This window comes from Bicyclus anynana, chromosome 4 (genome assembly GCF_947172395.1).
Source record: "Bicyclus anynana chromosome 4, ilBicAnyn1.1, whole genome shotgun sequence".
NCBI lineage: Eukaryota > Metazoa > Arthropoda > Insecta > Lepidoptera > Nymphalidae > Bicyclus > Bicyclus anynana.
The window spans coordinates 18,079,964-18,096,755 of record NC_069086.1 but is presented as its reverse complement, the minus strand read 5'-3'; the positions used below and the strand labels follow the sequence as shown (position 1 = coordinate 18,096,755).

At 38.5% G+C, this 16,792-nt stretch overlaps 1 protein-coding gene across 4 annotated transcripts in view; it reads left to right on the top strand.

Annotated features, from left to right (window-relative positions):
• Nucleotides 1-16,792, top strand: part of LOC112055699 (innexin shaking-B) — a 117,084-nt gene that overhangs the window by 90,586 nt on the left and 9,706 nt on the right. For all 4 annotated transcript variants that reach the window (XM_052891648.1, XM_052891647.1, XM_052891646.1 and 1 more), the window contains one exon: nt 14,651-14,870. In XM_052891648.1, the coding sequence (XP_052747608.1) occupies nt 14,651-14,870 (220 nt within the window). The remainder of the gene's footprint in view (nt 1-14,650; nt 14,871-16,792) is intronic.

Here is a 16,792-nt window from a genome sequence, read left to right as displayed (position 1 = left end):
TGCTTCGCCAAATTGGATGCAGACAAAGCCGGGCGTGTGTATACAGCCATTTACTATAACACTGATTTAGATATGGTACTAATACAAAGATTTTATACTATTAGATATGTCACTAACGCGTCGAAACTGAGGCGCACAAAAGTGACTTCTAATCGTTCAGTAATTTTATACTATTAGATATGTCACTAACGCGTCGAAACTGAGGCGCACAAAAGTGACTTCTAATCGTTCAGTAATTTTATACTATTAGATATGTCACTAACGCGTCGAAACTGAGGCGCACAAAAGTGACTTCTAATCGTTCAGTAATTTTATACTATTAGATATGTCTTCTTCGTCTTGGTGGTTTAACCATTCGCTGCCCGCGAGTATTTTATCGAAAAACCCGTCTGCGTTGAAGAAGCCGACAGTCAGGGAATGCGGTTTTAATCTACCGTTCTGAGCCATTTAAAAAAATCTTTATATTCCTCTATCGCGCGGAGCATGATACTGTGCTCGCCTATTGTCCTTAGTTTACTTTATATTTTTTTACATGTCACGTAACGGATACGATGGGCGACCGGTCGTCCATTTAGGAGTCAAATGGTTAAGAACTATATATACATAAATATATAATGTAAGTAAACACAAAATTGTGCTCGTGTGCCAGATTCGGAACACTTTTTGCAGTGATTTATAAGGAATTTTAAGAATATTAATAAATCTATAATATAAAAATATTGTTGTGCTAATATCTCAATTTGTTTGGATGTTTGTTCAATAAACAAGAAGATTGTCCTATTTCAATAGCCCACAACTGGGCCAGTTAAGCTCTTTATAAGAGTGGGGATTTGGATGTTACACTCACCGCGTTTTTTTTTTGTTGTTGGGCTTATTTTATAACCGTACCGCCAAGAGTTATAGCGTTCCGGTACGATGCCGTGTAGAAACCGAAAGGAGTGTAGATTTTCATCCTATTCCTAACAAGTTAGGCCGCTGCCGACTTAGATTGCATCATCACTTACCATCAGATAAGATAGTCGGGGCTAACTAAGAAAGAAAAGCTTATTGGTCGGGCTAACCACGGACTCAAACCCCGTATCTCAACACTCAAACCCACATAAACTAACAACTGGGTCAACGAGTCAGAGCATTTTAAATCATTTAAATTATAAAAAAAAATTTAGATAAATGTAGCAAGTGATAAAAATATGTATTTTAAGTGCGAATACTTTCAAACATTTTCAGCCTAAATCGTGAGAAGAGAGATAAAACACCAGCGTACCAGTACTATAGCAGAGCTGTTAGCGGAACGTTTAAACATCGCTTTTACATTGTTCATCAGGAAAAAACGGGTCAACGGTCTGAAGCAGTAAAAATATTGACGGCCGAAGTAAACTCGTCGCGAACGTTTGGCACGATGATTTGTTCTCCGTAATGATAAACAAACTGACAATAAAAACAGAGAACAAACATGTCCGTACGTTACGTTAATATGAAAATAAACGGGCGCGAGAAAAGCTATTGTTGTGTGTGATTTTTTTTTCCCTTCCGCCCTTCCTTCCCGGTGAATGTAGGAGGTTTTAGTCCGTAGGGCACCGTGTATCGGTGAAGTCGGGCTTCGTCATCCAGCCTGTCCTGGATGTCATCCATGAGGATTTCCTCCTACAATAAAAAAAAAAAATCACACACAACAATAGCTTTTCTTGCGCTCGTTTATTTTCATGTTTGTTGTGTGTGATTTTTCAATATTTTTCTAATCAGTAACAACTGAGATAAATTCGAAATTATTTTGACAACAGTAAACACAGTATATTAATATATATGTCACCATTAGATTGTAAAATACGTTAGTTTATAATCTAACGAGTGAGATTATAATCTGCCGTTTTAATGTGAACTGAAAATACTGATTACAATTTGACGTGTTATTTTTCGGTATATTATAATCTATCGGAAGTGAAACCGTTAAATTGTCAAACAGGATAAATTCACCATAGAGTTACAAAAATATTATAGCGGGCACTTTGACATCTGAGCGGGCATGATAAAAATAGTAAAAAATTACAACGGACAAATCAAAGAGAAAAGAAAAACAAAGAAAATCGGAGGGGTAGCCAGTGCGTTTTCAATATTCAATATGTTTATAGACTAGCTAATGTCTTAATGGCGTTCATTGTTATTAAGTAATGGCGGTCTTATTGTCATTTGTGTGAGGCGCTGTCAATTTTAGTTCAGGTTTTAGCCGCGGGACTTCTTTCGTGGCGTGGAGTCTAAACTGAATGAAGACGGTGCTAAGCCGATTGAAAATTTTTAGGTATTTCACACAGTGGTCGTTTATGTGTTTGTTATGAAAACGGCTTTAATTAATACGACATCGGCTTAGCACCATCTTCGATCTGATCAGCAGGTAGAACAATTTAGAACATAATAATATTATGATGTTATTTTTCACTTTTTAGTTTAGTGGATACGTGTTTAGGTTTGGAATCGGTTGTATTTTTTTTTATTATTTAGACAAAAGAAATGTATTATAATAAATAAAGCAGAAAATCCGAAAATTGTATAGTTACATGGCAAAAAATTACAAACTTTAAAGGTGATCAAATTTAATAAAATCCTGGGAAATATTTCAGCATTGTGTGATGAAACCCTCGGTACAATTTACTTGCTGTCGGAATATTTCTATCTTAATCGGACATAGAACCCGGAACCATTCAAAACCACGCGAACTCCCCAAAGCAGTCCAATAACACTAATTCTCTCGATATCGCAATAACACTCGGCCCATCACAAGCCGCATATCTCTCGGCAGCGCCGGCGCATTGATCTCATTTACTAAGCACTTGCCGCTTATACCGAAAATACACGTAGATCCCGCTTTATCTGACTGAGTGCTTGCAGATGCTGCGTGGATATTGGCGAGATTAAGTCTACTTTCATGAGATTTTAGTGTTACTAAATTCTGCCTTGAGCATACCTCGTTCCATCGCCCGCTGTGTGACTCTGAGCCTTCTTATGAGGCCCATAGTTAGCGACCAAGTCTCGGAACCATAGGTCATCACTGGCAATACGCACTGTTCGAAGACATTTTACTTCAAAAGATGCACGCGGCTCAGTATCGTGATGTTTGGAAGTCCCTACAAAAGGCTTATGTCCTGCTGTGGACGTCCGTCGGCTGATATGATGATGATGAAATTCTGCCTCGTTGGACTAATTGGCTGTAGCAATACATCATGAGATCCTAGAGTCTGGAGAATCTGGGTCGGGCTATGAAAGATTGAGTCTTCTGTGCCGTGAAATTCTCCGTAGACTGGAGTTTGGAAGGTAACCCATAGCTCTAAGAACACGTTAAGATGTCGGTCCCGTCATTCTCAATCACAATTGATCGTCACAGAGTCATACAATGTAAGCCTATCACTACACTCATTGGGTCATCATCATCACCATCATCATTATTAATATTCGGCTCATTGCTAAGCTCGAGTCTCCTCGCACAATGGGAAGGGTTAGCCCAAAAGTCCACCACGCTGGCCCAATGCGGGTGGCAGACTTTAAACACCTAGAGAATTAAGAAAAATCTCAGCTATGCAGGTTTCCTCACGATTTTTTCCTTCACCATTTAAGATAAGTGATATTTTACATAGCTGAAAAGTTGGAGTTGCATGCCCCGGACCGGATTCGAACCTACGCCCTCCGAATCGAATAAAAAGAATCATGAATATCGGCGGCCGTTGTGAAATAGACGCGTAGATGTATTTGGCAATTGTTTTTATTTATACAATTAACATTATCAAAATTAATTTCTTAATAGGTAGGTATAATAGAACATAAATATTCCATTAAATTCTAGAACTTGCCAAAAACTGGTGTATTTACTTTACATTGTTAAACCTAAAGTAAATACAGCAACATGTGTAACATTGAAAATAATAATAATTATACTTCACAATATTAAATCATAAGTACCCAATAAAACATAATTTATGAGAATACCACAAACTTTTCCAACCAACCGGAAATGGTCGCACTTAGCTAACATTGTCAAATACATTTGCTATTGGAAATAGCACTATTTCTATGGAAAATAGTAACAGCAAATGTGAATACGCCATTTAATGTTTCCCACGCTAATTCATACGAAATCCGAGCAAATTATTTACCGCTTCGTTACCGCGCTAACTGACCTGGGAGCCGATACCTCATCGTTACAGCAAGATGTAAACTTGATGCAAACAATGTATTGCCTCATTATTTTACACTTTATTGATAGTTGCAATGTTGCACGCAGGAAATCAACTTTTAAACGGCTCACACACACTCGATAATATTGTTTATTATTGACATAAGTACGGAACCATAGGTCATCACTGGCAACACGCACTGTTCGACGACTTTTGTCTTCAAGCATTTCGCAAGCAATTTCGCAGCAAGGAATTTCGGACGAAAAGATTTCACGAAGTTTCCCGAATGCAGCCTAGCCGAGTTGGATTCGGCGGTTCACCTCTTTCTCAAAATTGGACCTACCTAACTGGATCATATGTCCTAGGTATATGTATTCATCTACAATACAAGACAAGACTTGCTCGCTAACTATGGGCCTCATAAGAAGGCTCAGAGTCACACAGCAGGCGATGGAATGAGCTATGTTAGGAGTATCTCTGCGTGATCGAATCAGAAATGAGGAGATCCGCAGAAGAACCAAGGTCACCGACATAGCTCAGCGAGTTACGGAGCTGAAGTGGCAATGGGCGGGGCAGATAGTTCGAAGAGCCGATGGACGTTGGGGTCCCAAAGTGCAGGAACGACGACCCCGCACTAGTAAGCACAGTGTCGGTAGACCCTCCACCTGACGACATCGAGCGAGTCGCAGGGATTCGCTGGATGCAGGCAGCTCAGTATCGTGATGTTTGAAGATATGATATTACATACTGTTAGATGTGTTACTGGCGCATGAAAAATGAGGCGCTCAAAGAGAAAATTTATAGTCGACATTGTAGTAAAACATTGTGTAAAAACTATACATACATAAATATATAATGGAATTAAAGACAAAATTGTGAATGTGTGCGCTCAGTGGTGTATTCAGATCCCTTTTTGTGGTGATTTTTAATTAACTAATTATTAACTTAATTACATATTTTTCTGTAAACCCAATTAATAAGTCCACGAAGACGTTAAACGTGTCACAAGCAAGTAAACGAATAAAAAAATTCCCGTATAAGGGGACTTTTCCAGGATTTCACTTTCAAAACGGCTCGAGGCGACGCGTCCTCGAGGCGCGCCGCGACTTCATCACGCGCGCTCGCCCTGCATCCTACGTACCACTATGTTACCTCACGACCACTTCGTTACGTTCGTCTGGATACTTGCTTACTTTTCTTTTCACAACATTTTATTTAACTTTTATTCGGAATATAAGTGATTACTGGGTGAATCGACACAAGTGATATTGTGTTTGTTGTGTGTGTTGCTCATAAGATTCGGATATTGTGTTTTCCTTAAAATTGAAATGACTACAGGATAATTAATACACTAATTTAGTCTTATAGACTACTGTATTAATTATTGACGTACCATCAAAAATCAAAATTCAAAAAATTCAAAATTCATTTGTTTCAAGTAGGCTCAGTTTACAAGCACTTTTGACACATCATTTGTAATGATTCTACCACCGGTTCGGAAGGCAGGTTCTGCTGAGAAGAAAAGAGAAGAAGACCGGCAAGAAACTACAGTTGCTCGTTTGAGATGAAAAAGTCATGCAGTATTATAATTTACAATTGATAACAATTACAATTTCTTATATTTTTACTTCCTGTGTGAAGGTGGAAGCTGATCCAATGACCTCCAAGCACCTTTATCGTTAAGGAACTCATCAATGGTGTATTAACCTCGACTAAGTAAATATTTTAGTAGGGTTCATCCTAGCGTACATAGGCCCCTAAGTTCTCCTAGCGAGGGATAGTCTACTGCATAAAAAGAGTTGTAATAGAAAAACGGAATTTTGATATACGAAATTACGTTATTTTTTCGAGCACAAACTTTTAGTGTTATGTCCTCATTCGCACGAGAGTTAAAAAAGCGATGCGTTAAAACCGTTGGCGGGCGTAGCGTATAGTATTAAGTTGAATGAACATCTATTACCAACACCCAAAATTGAGAATACTACACTCCTCGATAAAAACGCTGTCGTGTGAACATATACTGGTAGGGAATGCATTTGTTGTATTTGAACGCTTTTTTAACGTCCGTTAAAAAACTCTCATGCGAATGAGGCCTAAGCCTCGTTAGCCAGTGATATCAGATCACGAATTCCTGGGTTCGAAACCAGAGTTGGGCTATATGAGATACTGAGTATTATCTCTAAAATGATAAAAAAACAAAATACCAATCAACTTAAGAACCTCCTTTTGTATGAGATCGGGTAAAAATTAGGTAATTTTTGTCGAACATAATTATGGAGTTCTTAGTCATAAGCTTGTTGCAACGCAGCGTAAACCAATCTGTTAGTTAGCTCCGAGCTATGTAGCCCACGGTTCATTTTGCGCCACTCGCCGGGAGGGCTCTCAGACGTGCTGGAGAGTGCCGCATGGAATTAAGCGCTGCATACCTTTCCTCACTTTTGAGTTTAACCACCTTTTGTTATCTATACTTAATACAAGGATTAATACAAAGAGACGCCGCGCGATTTCACCCGCGTACTTTCCGTTCCCGTAGGAATACGGGAATAAAATATAGCCTATAGCACTCGGTGATAGTGTAGCTTCCTTTAAAGCTTGTAAAACAAAGTACGGTTTTTGGTATTTGGTTGGTACTTGGACAGTTGAGGGTTTAGACAATTTAGACAGTTGGGTTAGCCTCAGCCTTTGACGGCCTCCGTGGCGCAGTGGTATGCGCGGTGGATTTACAAAACAGAGGTCCTGGGTTCGATCCCAAGCTGGGCAAATTGAGATTTTCGTAATTGGTCCAGGTCTGGCCGGTGGGAGGCTTCGACCGTGGCTAGTTACCACCCTACCGGCAAAGACGTACCGCCTAGCGATTTAGCGTTCCGGTACGATGTCGTGTAGAAACCGAAAGGAGTGTGGATTTTCATTCTCCTCCTAACAAGTTAGCCCGCTTGCATCTTAGACTGCATCATCACTTACCATCAGGTGAGATTGCAGTCAAGGGCTAACTAGTCAAGAATAAAAAAAAAACGAAAAAAAAAAAATTAAATAGCTACCTTTTAAGGTGACCAAAGTCCAAAGGGAAATGCCCAGTGGCCAATACAACGTCGGCCTAGAGTACCTACCCAGGTATACCACCATATAAAAGTTTATGGAGGTGATATTATGATGTGTTAATAAGGATCTGGTTAAATTGGCTTAGTAAAAGTATGTTTCCTGAAGATAAACCTTTTTTTTTTATTTATCACTCTTCTTGCTCAAAAAGTACCAAAGCGGCGTAGTAACATTTGAAGGTGTATTATTTTCTTTTACTGACAAGCTTAATAAACAAGAAAACAACAAACAAACAAACCAATCATAAGTCTCCAAAAAATGTTGTAAAACTCGGGCTGTATGGTCAACGATCTTTGCTAGTCCCCGTTGGGTACAAATCAAAAATATCGTAGAACGTTGTAGCAATTGTTTTAATAAAGTAACGATTTAATTAATAAAGTACAACTATCAGGCTTTTTCTTACATATAATTAAATTGCTGGGTGGTTACTTTAGGCCTGGGCCGGGGATGGGCATTCCCTTTTAATTGACCACCGTACTTACACATGGTAAGAACACGGGCTTAAATAAAATAAAATAGCCTTTATTAATGAAAATTTTGTACAATTAAATGACGTCCCTAATCTCATTGTGCCTCATGGCAGCTCCTCCAGCTCCCGCCAGTGCTTCCTGTCCAGAGCTACTCTTCTCCAGAATGGGCCAGCTGTAAGCTTCAGCTCGTCTTCCCACCGTCTATGCTGCCGTCCCTTTTTCCGTCTTCTATTGCGAGGGCACCATTGTGTGACAAGGGTTCTTTTCTTTAAACCACTTTTCCACTTTTTCCACTTTTTTCCACTTTTCTTGAGGATCCCGAAGCATATGACCTGAAGAACACGGGCTTATTAAAATAAAATAAAATAAGGTATGTCTGACTATCGCATACTATCAAATACAATACCAATAACTGAAACACAGTGTCGCCAACTGCCGGAAGTAGCCATCAGTTGGCGAACTTGCAGCTACATGTCGCCCGCGCCGACGCTTCCGGCGTCTAGAGTTATGAGTGTGACACTGCTTGTCAATCTTCCCTATATACTGCTACTAGTGGACGCCCGCGACTTCGTTCGCGTGGAATTCAGTTTTTCACGAATCCTGAAGGAACTATGGACTTTTCCGGGGATGAAAAGTAGCCTATGTGTTAATTTAGAGTAAAATTTGTTTCCATTCCAAATCTCAGCCAAATTGCTTCAGTAAGTAGCCTCAGTGCAAAGGAGAAACAAACATACACACAAACTTTCGCCTTTATAATATTAGTGTGATGTGTTTTGATATAGTTACATTACTAGCAGATGTCATGAGGTTTTACCCGTGTAGTTAGGGTTGGATGGGTAAGATGTGGTAGATGGGGTACATGTGCACTTAAGTCAAAGCGAAGCTTGACCGGACCTATAAAGAAAGGAGAAAGGAGGTTTAACCCTTTTTTAAGCCAGAAATGTCGGACTAAATAATTAACTCCATTTATTTATTTTATTACTAAAAATCAACGGCTAATACATTAAGTTCGTGTTTATAACTATGTACATCAATAGAGTAAGTGAATCTTTAGCTACTTATAGATTCTCACAACGTTCACAATTTTTAGTATATGTCACAATAGTTACAATATAATATAAGATTTTTAGTATTTACAATAAAATAAAAAAAAACAATTATAAGCTTATTTACATAATTAATAATTGATTTAGAGGTAAACTTTTGGCTGGTGGGAGGCTTCGGCCGTCGCTAGTTACCACCCTACCGACAAAGACGTACCGCCAAGCGATTTAGCGTTCCGGTACGATGTCGTGTAGAAACCGAAAGGGGTGTGGATTTTCATCCTCCTCCAAACAAGTTAGCCCGCTTCCATCTTAGACTGCATCATCACTTACCATCAGGTGTGATTGTAGTCAAGGGCTGACTTGTAAAGAATAAAAAAAAAACTATATTACAGGTATAATTAAGATTAATAGCATAATAAAAGTCATATGATTATTAATAAAAATTACAAAAAATAGACATTTCATTATTATCAAATTAGTAAACACTCGAACCCATATATTTACAAATATTTTATTAATGCTTGATATCCGCGCCATATATCCCCGCCCGTCAATCGAGGCGGCTCGCAATAAATCTGCACTAGTAATAAACGGCGACTGTTCATAATTTAGCGCAACATTCACGAGCTGCAGCACCGGTAGCGACGCTTTACCGCTTTACGACTGCGTGACCGTGGAATGTCACGATTTGGATATCAAGTTGCTGTCAAAATACACATGTCATTAAAAACAATATAACACGTAAACGCTGGCATACCTTGCGTGTAATTTTGTTACATACTAACGAACTATTGGTATCGCCGCGTTGCAACGACTTGCGGTACGAATGGCTTCAGTGTGCTGGTGGCGTTCGAGCCGTCCACATCTCTTGTTTGCAATTTTTTATGGGTTACTTGGGATAGGCGGGGAGAGTGACTTGAGTGGAAAAGGGGAGTGTTTGTTAACAGTCAAAGGATCCTTAAACCCTACACATATCGTTCACAAGTGCGTGACTCCACTCAAGGTCATTCTCTGCCATTCTAGGGTCTTATTTTGGTTACAGTTTGATTCGTTAATTAAGTTGTCCTGACAAGTGTTGTGAATCATAACCTTTGCTCGACATTAGTTTTCTTATTTTTGTAATCACTATTGAGTCTGTTAAAACTATTGACATTGTTTCGTGGTACACGACTAGGCTGGCGCGTACCTTATGATACATTGCCTGTAGTTTTTACTATTTATTTAAACATTCTAAAATATCGGGATCACTTTCCCGAAATCCAGGGATCAGGTAAAAGGCCCGTGATCACATTCTCTAATTGAAAAAACTTGCTAGTTGTGCTACGATCTAGTGACGTAGTGTTAGTTTTCCCGAGGGCCAACAGGAAATTCGCCGTCGAGCTGACTGATTTGCCGCTCCTATTTAAATTAGGTATAACTTTAAAGCTGAAAATGAAGATAATAAAGCACAAATCACTAATGAGCGAGCCCAATAAAAATTTTTGCCATCCTTTACGTACACATAGTGTGTTATGTAAAAAATACTAAACTATACTAAAGCCATACTCGAGGAATATTCTTTACCAACAAACAAATTAAAAACGAGGGTATAAATCGCTAGTAATTTTACACCTAATAATAATTATAATTAACTTGTTGTTGAATTAATGAAAATAAATTTGATTAATAAACTTAAAACAATTAGATATAGTTAACATATTTTAGATAATATTTTATACAAAAACAATTCATAATTTCAGATGAAAAAGTTATGAAATGATTCAATTCATCAATGAATGACATGCGTTTTCTACTCTCATTTCTAATTTTTTTGTTAGTAAACAGTACTCCTCGAGAATGGCTTTAGTTATATTAAATTGAATATTGGAATAAGTCAATTATGTCTCACATAATTTAAGTCGCTCTGTGCAAATATTTAACACGACACTACAGAGGTAGAGATGAATTCGAAATTCAAAAAAATTACAGAATATCGGCACTGTTTGTAGAACTTGGTCGTGGTAAGTAAAAGCAGGAAAAAATCAAATCGCAACTCCTCTATTTCAAAACCAATACACAAAGACAAATGTAACAAAGACAAAAACACCTCTTATCCCGCTAGTTCTCACTGCGAATAACAAGCCTTTGTCAGCTCGCTCGCATCTTTTCCCATTTTGCTCAAAGGCTGAAACGCAGCGTTTCCCCGTTTCCCCGTTTCCCTATCAGTTATCTCTCCGCTCGGCTGCGCGTTCCGGCCCACTGCGTCGCTTCACTTGTTGCACGTTTGTACGCTGCTTCGGCTCCATGCCGTTTAGAGTAAGGGCATACCCACATTACTACGGTCATCAAACGCATTGACATCTAAGCATAGTTTTCATCTTTGTAAGGTTACTAGTGGACGCCCGCGACTTCGTTCGCTTGGAATTTAGTTTTTCACAAATCAATAGGAAACCATGGGCTTCTGGGATATGTAGCATATGTGTTAATCCAGAGTAAAATCTATTTTCATTCCAAATTTCAGCCAAATCGGTGCAGTAGTTATTACAAAGAGTAACAAACATCCAAACAAACATCCATACAAACTTTCGCGTTTATAATAAGGCCTAAGTACAACGACTACAGGGCCAGGACTTATAGAAAAGGGGATATGGAGCTTAGACTCACCACGCTGCTTCAATACGTGTTGGCGGGCTTATGGTGATAATGTTAGATTCTGCAACGATCACTATCATGTTAAATGTTTTTGACAGTCTCCATAGCACAGTGGTATGTGCTGTGGATTTACAAGACGGAAGTCTTGGGTTCGATACCCGGCTGGGCTGATTGAGGTCTGGCTGGTGGGAGGCTTTGGCCGTGGCTAGTTACTACCCAACCGGCAAAGACGCTTTAGACGAAGTTTAGCGCTCCGGTACGATGCCGTGTAGAAACCTAAAGGGATGTGGATTTTCATCCTCTTCCTATCCTTCCATCTTAGATTTCATCATCACACCATCAGGTGAAATTGTAGTCAAGGGATAACTGGTAAAGAATAAAAAAAAGACCATGGAATAATGTGCTCTTGTGACGCAATAGATTCGTTACGATTCTGATAAATATGCAGTAAGGCATTTCACAGAACACATTTCACATTCATCAAAGAAAATAGAATACAGTTCGTACTGATACGGTGTAGATCCCTTCCCAAATTAATATACTATATACCTACCTCTATAATGATATGGAGTCATACGATTGATGTAGATTAAATAAAATAAAATATTAAAAAATAAATAAATGTAAATAATGCTTTTCAACACAAGTTGTGAAGGAAATACAGCTACTAAAAAGAACAAACTACAAATTACTGACGTTTTTCTGGCGGCAAAATACCCATAGTGTGCCCACTCTAGGATTAAACTCTCATGTTGTAAAAACATGGATTCACATTCCACCTAGTGTGTCGCTATACTCAAACGCAACTAGTGGGGAAGCTATAAAGATATCGACATCGCCTCATATCAGTTCGAAAACTCTGTCTGAACTACACATGACTCAGGGATATTTTTGTGCTTACAAAGTATGACATACTTTGTTTTCTTTACACATATTTTGCGACTTGCTGTGACTTTTATAACCGACGTTATATATGTCTATGTGTCTATATATAGAGTGCCTAAACAAACCGATTATAACGTGTTTTTTATTTCCCCCTCGAAAAAAAATAACCCTTGTTTTTGGTACAATATCTGAGCTATTATTGTCAATTAGCTCTTTAAACAATGCTTGCTATATTAAACTTGGGATGATAGGTAAGTTCTATGTTTTCTAAACGTGAATAAAGTCAATAATATAATTTTCCAAAATAAATAACTCCCCTAACCATTTTAAATTGATATATCTTTCGATACACAACTAAAATGCTGCCACTAAACATAAGCGATGAAAGCTTTCTAAGGCTGGTCGCACATTTACTAGAAATAGATATTTCGTTAAAATTACATTTTGTTCTTTTTTAACATGATCAATATACCCAAATTGATGAAAAAGTATAAACAGGTAGGTATGGCACTGTAATATTACTTTTATATTTAATTTCGTCTTTTGAACTATGAGCTTTAACATTAAAAAACATATCAATAAGTATAATTATGGCAGTGATTTGTTTGTTATAAATAAATAAATAAATAACTTTTCATTTTGGTTTACACCAAAGAATTGAAAATTAATCTAGAAGAGTTAGTAAGTTATAGAGACACTGGTACTAGAGCGTTCGGCGGTTAGTATGCGTGTCAGTATTTTTTTTTAACTTTGGTGATGGCATGATTTCTTACGAAATTTTCAAAAAATCATTGAGTAACGGAGCTTTAATGCACCAATCAAGTACAGTTAAGTGTATATATAAGTGTAAAGTCCAACGATGGTGAAACTTTTTTAAAATAAAAATAAAATAAATAAAACTATTTTACTATTTTTTAGTATTGCGTTATAATAAATGCGGGGGAAGTCCTTACTTTCTTTATTTAGTCATTTATAGTGTAAGGTTTCGTAAATATTATTGTCTAAAATATGGTTTTTCTAGTTAAATTTATATGGAATATTACATTGTTATACAAAATGCAATTCATAAGAACAATATTAACACGTCCGGCAGTATAGCCGAGTATTTAATTTAAATAAATAAAGTATTCTATGGCTGTACGGTGTAATGCATTTGCCTTTTGGCATAAAAAGAAAAAGAAAAGAAGGAGAAATGGTGACGCGGGCGGGGGGTGATGAAATGGTGGACGACGAAATTGGATTATCGATTTAATTACTAAATTACTAATCATTGAGTGTAAATGAAATAGTTAATGTTTACGAGATTTCATGATTGGTCAATGTCGAGATTTACTGTACCAATGGTGAAGATGCAATTAAAATGTATACCTACATGAGAAGTTGGACTTTAATTCAATATCTCTAAGTTATGGACGCCTCTTACAATAGTGATAGCTTGTACTATCTCCAAACAGTAAGCAGCATTTTTCTGCATATATGAAGTGCAGATCGCTAACATCCCTAACATCAAAAAGCATATCACCACCACATTTGCGGCTGGCCTTATGCTTCATATCCATAAACTTATTTACGATACCGTCTAGCCAAATATATTTATTGCTACCACACACTCACAGTTGCATTTCCGATTTTATCATAATAGTAATAAGGTTAAATATTGTTTTCACGTACATTCAGATTGAGGCACTCGTGATTTATTGCTTTTTGATTGGATAGTGTTTTATCGACAGCAAGGTTCTCAAGGTTGTTTACAACAACTCTTTAATAAAGACGAGAAAAAAGTTCTTCACAAAACTATTTTTGTTTTAATTTGTTATATTTTTAATTATTTGTTGACGTACATCGACTATTGAAAACATTACTTTCGGAGCTACAGGAATTTAAAGGGTTAGATTTGCGGCGCTGCCACGGATCCCTGAAAAACGCTCCATACAAAATGGCACGATTTAGTGACGTCGTTGGCTCGCTGATCGTTAGGTTTGTATGCCCATACAAACAAAATTACTAATGTCTTTGTTATTTGTGCGTTTATGTTTATAGTTCATTTATTGAAAAATGTCACATTTAATGTAAGGAAGCTAAAACTGTATGAATTTTCATCTAACTACGATAAAAGATTTTTAATAGATTTTGAAATTTTATTATCTCATTTGTTTTTCAAATATCCTATAATCGTCGCTTTTTATGTATAAATTAGTTATCATTGACCTTATTTACCCGAATGATACTAAAAATCAATATATTCAAACCTAGTCATCATCCCCATTACATTTGCAGGCTCTACTTTCCTTAGGTTGTAAGGTAGTCGACACCCACAAGACAGAGATATTTTCGTAAATAGTACTATTTTTGTTCACAGGCGATGTTATTCTACGCGCCGCGATGGCTGTGGAAGTCCTGGGAGGGCGGCAAGATCCGCGCGCTGATGATGGACCTGGACGTGGGGGTCTGCACCGAGATAGAGAAGAAGACGAAGAAGAAGCTCATCCTCGACTACCTGTGGGAGAACCTGCGCTACCACAACTGGTGGGCCTACCGGTACTACCTGTGCGAGGGGCTCGCTCTTATAAACGTTATAGGTGAGTTGTGGAGTGATGGAACGTCATTTCAATACTTTAATAGTCTTCCATTTAATTGCCGTGATTGCCCAGTGACCTCTGCCTCCGATTCCGGAGGATGTGTGTTCGAATCCGGTCCGGGGCATGCACCTCCAACTTTTCAGTTGTGTGCATTTTAAGAAATTAAATATCACGTGTCTCAATCGGTGAAGGAAAACATCGTGAGGAAACCTGCATACCAGAGAATTATCTTAATTATCTGCGTGTGTGAAGTCTGCCAATCCGCATTGGGCCAGCGTGGTGGACTATTGGCCTAACCCCTCTCTCACCTAGTTGAGGTTCAGGGGAGAAATAGCGGAACTCTGTCGGAACCGTTTGAAAATCCATTCTATTTTTGTTGGTAAACTAGATTTCTAGGGATTTGACATTTATATGACGTATATTTCATCAAACAGGCCTAGTGTGAGTTTTCAATATTTTCATACTGTTACTATCGCGTAAACGTAAACGCGAATTTGATGATGAGGGGGTCATCTCCTCCCGAGAGTGTCGGGTGAGGGGGTACGGGCCTCGAGGCTTTGCCTCCTTGCCCGAGTAAGACGCAGGGGAACTTGCTCCCCCGGTGATTTCTTCCAGCCCCTTTCGGGGCTGAGGCATCTTGGCCTATGAGTTGATTTTTTTTTATTTATTATTGTCCTTCAGCGCGGCGATGTCTTGTCTGGTGCTTGCGTCATTTATATCGTCGTCTCCGCTGCCTCCGGTGCCTACGTCTTCTGAGATGGCCATTTGTAGAAGCTCACGAGGTAGAGGACGCCCATTTGGTGGTCTTTCGCAGTGCGGTGCTATACCATGTAGATGAATGTGCGGTCCGTTATCCGCTCGCGCGAACATTCGGCGCGCTAGACCTCGGACGAACTCCTCCACGGAGGGCGTCCTGGTGTCACGGTGAATGATGTCATTTCTGACGTACCTCGGAGCTCCTGTGGCAAGGCGCAGGCATTTGTTCTGCTGGATCTGCAGTCGCTGTTTTTGGTATGCGGAGCACAGCGCGTACCATGCAGGAGCCGCATACGTCAATCGGGAACGGACATAGGTGCTGATGATCCTCAGCTTGGCCCTCAGTGGTGGGCGGGATGTTAGGACTTCCGCCCGAATTTAAATGGAATTGAAACAGTTGTGCAGTTGTGCCACTAGATGGTGCTGTTTCAATTCCTTAGAAATTCGTGTTTACATTATATTATTGCGATAGAAACAGTATGAAAACTGCCACTAGGCACACAGATCCGATCAAGTTACGCAACTACCCACCAAAAGCAATCAAACATTTGTAAAAAAAATACGTGACACCTTTTCTGGAGACGAATTCTAAAGTCACTCTGTTGAGTAACCCAATAGCTACTCATGTAATCGTTAAAGAATTCCAAAATTGGAGAATTGTGATCAGTTTCAATTCTCTTCCTCTTTAAGGAGAAATCTCTCATCCATACGAAAGAATCAGCATGAGGTTAGATACCAATAGATTGGAATCTAATATTAATTGGAATTTGAATTTCAATTAATATTAGACTAAAAAATAAAACTTTAAAATATTATATAGAAAAAAGATTTGATGGTTTGTTAGTTTGTTTGCATTGAAGGCTCTGAAAGTACTGAAAAGATTTGAAAAGTTCTTTCACTGTTGAGAAGCCCCGAATGACATAGGCTATTTTTGATCTCCGTATCCCTACGGGAACGGGAACTACGCGGGTGAAACCGCGTGGCGTCTGCTAGTAATATTATAAAGAGGAAAGATTTGATTGTTTGTTTGTTTGCATTGAATAGACTTTGAAATTATTTCACTGTTGCAAAGTTACACTATTCCCAAGAGCTGTAGGTATAATTCCTGTATTCCTACGGGAACAGAAAACACGCGGGTAAAACCACGCGGCATCTGTTAGTATTAA